Source organism: Arachis ipaensis, chromosome B06 (genome assembly GCF_000816755.2).
Source record: "Arachis ipaensis cultivar K30076 chromosome B06, Araip1.1, whole genome shotgun sequence".
NCBI classification, from domain to species: domain Eukaryota; kingdom Viridiplantae; phylum Streptophyta; class Magnoliopsida; order Fabales; family Fabaceae; genus Arachis; species Arachis ipaensis.
The window spans coordinates 90,546,638-90,554,434 of record NC_029790.2 but is presented as its reverse complement, the minus strand read 5'-3'; the positions used below and the strand labels follow the sequence as shown (position 1 = coordinate 90,554,434).

General features: G+C 31.2%; 1 protein-coding gene and 1 long non-coding RNA gene across 5 annotated transcripts; one reads left to right on the top strand and one right to left on the bottom strand.

The window, feature by feature from the left end:
- LOC107647088 (COBRA-like protein 7) lies at positions 963 to 2,201 on the top strand. Its single transcript, XM_016351212.1, has 3 exons — positions 963 to 1,236; positions 1,357 to 1,722; positions 1,912 to 2,201. The coding sequence occupies exons 1-3, from the start codon at positions 963 to 965 to the stop codon at positions 2,199 to 2,201; spliced, it is 930 nt and encodes a 309-aa protein (XP_016206698.1).
- LOC107604686 lies at positions 3,389 to 6,517 on the bottom strand. Of its 4 annotated transcripts, none has more exons than XR_001612339.2 (5): positions 6,285 to 6,510; positions 5,982 to 6,096; positions 5,749 to 5,887; positions 5,111 to 5,361; positions 3,389 to 3,720 (listed from the first exon to the last, which is right to left on the bottom strand). It is a non-coding gene; the product is annotated as an uncharacterized LOC107604686 (long non-coding RNA). The 4 variants fall into 4 exon arrangements; XR_002348951.1 differs by having other exon boundaries at positions 3,466 to 3,720; positions 4,251 to 5,361; positions 6,285 to 6,517; XR_002348950.1 differs by having other exon boundaries at positions 3,466 to 4,993; positions 6,285 to 6,509.

Sequence of the window (7,797 nt, the reverse complement as noted above, 5' to 3'; positions counted from 1 at the left end):
AATTAATTAAATACAAAAAAAAACTAAAAAAAAATATTTATTCAGAAAATAAAAAAGTAAAATTTTATGTAATTATTTAATTATAACCGGATCAACCGGTTTAATTTATGACTCACTAATTGAACCAATAATTTAGTGACTTATCGATTTAATTCTGATAACTATATACTTGTTATATTCAACAAAAAAAATTTGTATAAATGAAAATAATCTCTATGTTTTTTAATTAAAATATTAGTGTTTTCTAACGAAAACTAGTGTGTTTTTCTATTAACAAAAATAGTTAATCCTAGCTTGGCATGCACTAGTTGGCAATCAGTGCGTAGTCACAAGAGCGATGATTCATGTTATTCTCTCTAAAATCAATATACTACCAATATTCTGTTTTCTCATTCAGTCTCTTATTCAATTTCTTATTCTTTTCGATTACTTGTTATCCGAAAAATTTAACAAGCTAAGAATCTATTTTTTTTTCATTGTTATTCAACTATAAAATCTGCAAATTCAAAATAAAATATGTATCTTTTAACTAAAATATGAGTGTTTTTGAACAAAAATTTGTGTTTTTTTTTTTATTATCATTCAACTATAAAATTTATACATTTTAAAATAATTTCTGTACATTTTAGCTAAAATATCGATATTTTTAAAAAATTTTATACTTTTTATTTTTATTTTTCTCAATCTCCTCTTCTTTCTTTTTTTTTTTTTTCTTTATCTTCTCTTTTTTATTTTTTCCTTTCTCATTCTTTTTGTTTTACTTTTCTAAGATTATTGAAGAATAAAAGCAAGAAAAAAAATAAACAAAAAATAAGACATAATAAAAAATAGAGTAAAAGAAAATAGGTCCTGACCTTTTTAAATGTGGATATTTTCGTCCTTCAAGATTTAAAAATACATTTAAATCCCCCACTTTATAAAACGCGTGACAATTATACCCCTCCGTCGAGTTGGAGTTCAAAATGGCAACGGAAAATGCTGACCTGAAAGGGTGGAGTCTTAGGTATCCGTTTTGGTTGCTGATGTGGATGGGAAACAAATTTTTAATGGACAAATTGGTCCTTGTGGCTCAAAACGACGTTCTATCCACTGTATTGATTCAAACGACGCCGTTTCTGTGGCCCAGTCAGCATCCTGTAACGGCATACTCGTCTCCTACGCCTACACTGGCGGGACGCACCTCCCGTCCAATGTCTCTGATGGAGTGGATCCTCTCTAGTGGAAAAAAACTGGATGGTATCTAGTGTAGGATCTCATCTTTCATTACTCTCTCTTTCCTATTTAATTTTGGTCCCACTTATAGAATTAAAGGTGAGAGATCACACTTTATTCTCTCAAATGTTAAAAAAAATGGAGAGGATCCATTTCCTATCTCCGATGTGGCCAAGCAACCGTACCGGTTCAAGTCCACGCTCACTGTTCTCAACAACGGCCTCAACGACCTCAAGTCATGGAAGGTCTTCGTCAAGTTCCAGCACAATGAGTTCCTCGTCTTTGCCTCCGGCGTCGTCCTTGCTGTCGGCACCACTCTCCCCGCCACTATCGGTAATGGCACCATCTTCGCTGGATATCCTATGACTGACCTCAAGATTGCGGTGGAAACTACCAGTGACTTGACGCAGATGCAGGACCAGATCGATCTTGTTGGCACTGTTTTTGGAATGGCGCCGCCTACTATTCCTCTTCCCTCCTCCATCAATGTTGCCAACGATGGATTCATCTGTAAGAAGCCAACTGGTTAAGGTAACATTTCTAGTTTTCGCGTGATTTAATTCTTCTAAATTGAGATTGTAATTTGGATTTGGATTTGGATTTGTGTTTAGGTTAGGTGTTTGATCTTAGAATTTAAGTTAGGTGAATGTGGTTTGACTAGTGTTGACATTGAAAAAGAAAATATGTTGATTTTTTCAGGGAAGAATGTGAGTAATGTGTGTTGCACAAGGGATCCGAAGTTTAAAACGAACATAATCATAGATGATGAGTTCCTTCGCCATCATGATGGTGATCTATCAATCATGTATGATGCGATTGGAGCTTATGATTCCAATTACTGGGCTGAGGTTACCATTGCAAACCATAACCCTCTCGGTCGTCTTGACAATTGGAAATTGAGCTGGGATTGGATGAATGATGAGTTCATATACTCAATAAATGGGGCTTATCTTTATGTTATGAATGCTTCTGATTCTGTTCTTTGGTAAGCAAGGGACATTCTACAAGGAGCTTGACTTTGCCAATGTCTTGAATTGTGAGAGAAGGCCAACCATCCTTGATCTTCCTCCCATCAAGTTCAACGATGAATAAACCGTCGTTTTGAGCCATAAAGACCAATTTGTCCATTAAAATTTGTTTTCCATCCACGTCAGCAACTAAAACGAACACCTGAGACTCCACCCTTCTAGGTCAACATTCTTCGTTACCGTTTTGAACCCCAACTCGACGGAGGGGTATAATTGTCACGTGTTTTATAAGGTGAGGAATTTAAATGTATTTTTAAATCTTGAGGGACGAAAATGTCTGCAATTAAAAAGGTTAGAGACTTATTTGTCTTTTATTCTAAAAAATATTTAATAACATTAAGAGGAGGAGAGAAGAAATAAAGAAACTACGGCAACAATACCACAATACCATTTTGGTGGATACTACTACGAAGATTTTATAATTATCTTCATATGAAGATGCTTCTTTTTTACCATTAGATGATGAAATGTAAGATTTGATTTTGATATATTGTAAAAGTGTTATTTTTTGTAAAGTGTGGCTAAACAAACAAAATACATTTTTAACACAAAAATCTTTATAAGAAGATATTTTTAGCATCTTTATTTAAGTAGATACCTACCATTAATAGTAGAAAAAAGAAAAAGAAGAGAAAGGAAAAAAACACGTAAAAAAAAAAAAGAATGCAAAATTTACGTACACATTGTCTGAATGGTTTTTATTCGATTTAAATATTTGGTTGGACTTAATTTCTAAAAAATTTGTATGCACAGCAAAGTATTGATAAATTTAGGTTTAATTATTTTGTTGGTTCTTATAGCACTACTACATACTTGACTTTTACTAACATTTAAAAAATGTTACGAAATCATATTAAAATGTTACCTATGTATATTAGTAACATTTTAACAAATGTTAAATATACCCTATGTTACTAAAGAATTTTACTAACATTTGTCTAAAGATTTAATAACATTTAATAAAAATGTTACAATAGATCTTCTATAGTAATATTATGAGAAATGTTACAATAGACTTTTCTTAGTAACACTTAGAGAAATGTTACAATAGATATTTTTTGTAACACTTAGAAAAATGTTATCATAGATAATTTTTGTAACACTTAAAAAATGTTACCATAGATTTTTTTTGTAACACTTACAAAATGTCACAATAAGTCTTTCTAATAACACTTTAAAAAATGTTACAATAGATCTTCTATAGCAATACTCTAATAAATGTTACAAAAGATCTTCTTTACTAACACTAAAATAATATTGCAATAAATCTTTAATAACATTTAAATGCACAAATTTTTTTTCAACTACATATTCTATACCCACTTTACAAATTAAACCCAAGATATTTAAATACTAAAATTAGTCCAATAGATGAAAATTCAGAACACAGGTTACCAATATAATTTATTTCTCTATGTGGCTGGTTTGTACATCATGAGTTTCTGTTAGTTGCCTCTTGAGTAAGAGAAGAATAAAAAACCTACAAAAAAAATAACAACTATTTTAAGGTACCAATACTAATATTTTCACTTAACAAGAAAGAAAAAGTAATATCAGCTTTATTTAAAAGTAAAACATATTACTTCAACTAATCTTAATATGATTATTACAAAGCATGAACCATAAATGCTATTTTAACTTCTTCGGTTTTAATTCTAAATATAGAGGACTTTGATTTACTATAACTATTGATGGAGCGATTAATATACATCTGTACATACATGATACATATGTATACAGCTGCAAAGTACAGATGCTCTGTGTGCATGCATGTATTTTATATCATAATTTTAGCATATATTAGAAATTGCCAAACACTACTTGCTCAATGCAGGATAATCCAAATTGTCAAACACTACTTGCTCTTACAAATTAATGAAATTCTCCAAACTAACTAAAGACAAGAAAATAATATTAGTAGCCACCTAGCTAGCTAAAATCAACAATTTTAATTAATCAATTTAGACAAACTTTAACTTAGAAAAAAAATGCAAAGAATGATATAAGTACCTCTTTCTCAGCAACAACTACTTCATGATTTTTGAACTTTTGGCCTTTATATATTAAAGACCAACATGGAAAAAGTAAACCATGGAAAAAGACCAACATGTCAACATTTAACAGAAAAGATTCCATATAAATTAAAGTCATAAAGTCTGCAGCATTATCAAAGGTCTAGGAATTGGAGAAGGCACCATCATATAATTAGAACCCTCAATCATTGTACAAAATTAAATTAGATTAGATTCATTATTCACTCCCACCTTAACAAATATCAAAATCCCCATCACCGGATAAACCTCAAGCTCAAAAAAAAAAAAAACTAATAATAATAGATTGTGATATATCGTTCAATAAACCCAACAGTTCAGGAAAGGTAGTAGGTCTAACCGTCTAAGTTTGGTAGAAGCAAAATAGTAATTTAAAAAAAAACACAAAGGGTTTGACATTTAAGAGCAAAAAGAAGTATTAGGTTTAAATTTGATAGAAAAAGAGAAAGCTAAGCAAAAAATGATTATTATGGGAAGTATTAATCTTTACTTGAGCTCCTGATTTCAAGTCACCTGAATAAACAACAACATAAGTTCCAAAAAGAAAGGCTTAAATTTAGACCTAAATTTGTTTAAGAACACATTATATAGAAATATTGAAAACTCAAACTATTGATCATTGCACAGGAAATTTGAGTAGACTCCCTTGACAAGTTCTCCATTTTCATTTGTATACACAAGACGTTTCACACATAGAGAAACCTGGGTGAGTGAATGAGAGCATCATATCAAATATATCAGATTGCAGAGTAATTAAAGTATGAACGGAACGAAAAGGTATAACCCAAATCATGTATAGGTCTCTAAAATAGGACTCACAATTTTTTATGAGTCTCCAAGATCACCAAGAGCACTGCTAGCAATAGAATACAATCCGAGCTTGTGAGGCTTTCCATTCTTGTCTCATGTATAGGTCTCCAAAATAAGACTCACAATTTTTTATGAGTCTCCAAGATCAACAAGAGCACTGCTAGCAATAGAATACAATCCGAGCTTGTGAGGCTTTCCATTCTTGTCAATGCCATCTGGAATCACCCCAATTGATTGTCCTTCTCTGTAAGGAACCTCTCCTGAAACAATTAATTACAATTAGTTACAATCACTGAATTAGCAATAGTCATTTAGCAAGCCTATGGTACTAATCAGATAAAGAATACACACAAGTATTTCATAACAAAAGAAAAAGCATGGTGAGACAGATTTATCTTCAAGCCCAAAATTCCCCAAAAGTCTAAACTTGAAAGCATAAAGTCAACTTAATTAAAAGCTACAATGTCCACTATCTCATCTTTTCTTTCTATTAATTTTCTTTCAATGGATGGTGGTGTTGAGTGAAGAAAGCAGCACGGGACATTATGTTATCCTTTGTGACATAATCACAAACACCTAATGCTCAATGAGTCTTCATAATGATAACATATATATAGCAATAGTTGGAAGGAGATCCAAGTGCGTACCTTCCTCTGGTTCCAATTCTGAGGAGTGCGAGGTTGGAGGTGGTCTGGTGAGTGTGTTGGTCAATGGCTACAGAGGCCCTAACGCGAAGCATGGCGGTGCGGCGGCATTTAGATGTTTTGAGACATGGAAGCGCCAACGCTGATGATGAAAGAAGTGTCTCCATGTCAGAGAGAGAGAGAGAATGTGAAGTGATGCAATGCATGAAAGCAATGATATGATATAAAAGCCCTACCTCTGTCGGCTCGTTGAATTGTCGATCCTTCGAATCGAAATCTTTCCTCGCCCCATCGCAATCAATTTTAGGGTTCCTACCTCCTCAAATTAAACATCTCCTTTGATTTGACTTGCTAGATCACGAGTCAACAAATTCATTAAGATCAATTAGCTATTCAACTCTCACGAAGGGGGAATTAGTTCATTTTTACTAAACTCAGACTCTTCCGATTTGAAGAGATCAGATTTGAAGAATTAGCTATAACTATGAAAATCAAACCCTAGGAATTTGAAGAGAATCACCTATGATTTCAAATCTTACCTTACTGGAATGAGATTTAGTCTGCGATTGAATCATGCATGAGATCGACGAAGCAGAGCGAGAGATCGAGAGGAGGCAAAACCAAAAATATAGGAGGCAGAACAAGATCGATAGATTCAGAGAACTGAGAGATTGAGGGGGCAGAGCGAGATTGAAAAATTGAGAGCATTGAGAGTGAGCGTGAGAGTGAGTGCGAGAGTTATCGTCGATTTCAGAGGAGTAAGAATTTTTTTTTATTTATGAAATTAGGAATAGGTAACAGTTTTTGTAAACTTTTTATAAAAATTAAACTCTTTTACTAACATTTTATTAAAATGTTACTTAATATTTAATTTTATTATAATTACTAACATTTTAATAAATGTTAAAAGATAAATGTTACTAAATGTGTAAAATGTAATAGTGTAGTTTTGAGAAATTTTTAATTAGTTTTTTATACTTTTTTTTCTTTTAATTATGTTCTTGCACTATTTTTTTTTTCAATTAGACCCCTCTTAACAGTAATTGGTTTAATTATATAGGGACTCAATTAAAAGAAATTGGTGTAGGGATCCAAATAAAAGAAAAAAAAAAGGAGTATAAGGACCCAATTAAAAATAAAATTTAGTGTAAAGACTCAATTCAATAGAAAAAAAAGTATAAAAACCTAATTAAAAATTTTGCAAAACTATAAAACTAACATAGTAATTAAACCATAAATTTAATATTAATGTGATTGTTTGGTTAAAAAATGGGCATTGATAGATGAACATTTTTATTATTAGTCAATTAATTAAAAATATACAAATATTTTATATTTTTTTAAAATATGAGATATTTAAATTTTTTTGAATAATTAATTTATCTTTATATATTTTAAACGAAAATTTATATATATTTGAATTAAAAAATTAGGATGTATTTATCTTTTTTCCATAAAATTATACCATACTTATAACGTCAAAAGACAAACTAAATATTTATTCCAAAAATAAAGGTATTGCACAGACGTTTGTATTTCTCCTTTACGCTAATTTATTGGGTTGTATAATTAACATTACGTATACACTTATGTCTCTTTATAATTGTCTTGATCAACATCTAGCGATCTTATCTCAATCAACGTGGATTAGCTTTATCTCATTCTCTCATAATTTTGTTTTCTTGACCAAAAGTTTTGCATGCATCTAAATATAGTCAAGACCTACGGTCCCACACAGCTATCATCTCAAATTAAGAAAGAACATAATGAACGCGATAGCTTATAGCCTTCGCATAATTCACACTTTCCTTCTTTCTGCGGTGAGCTTATAGATGACATCGATGTCCTCCCGTTCTTATGGTACATAATCATTTGTTGATGTCATGCATTAAAATTTGTTGTTTGTTACAGGTAGAGCCTCCTAATGTGATGCATCTCTTTTTAGTTTTTATCCCTCTCTCGAAAGAGGAATAAAGTTATTTTTTTAGTGTTTTTTTTTTTTGTAAGATATTGAAAATTAAAATAAAGTAAATTATTATTTGTGTCCTGAAA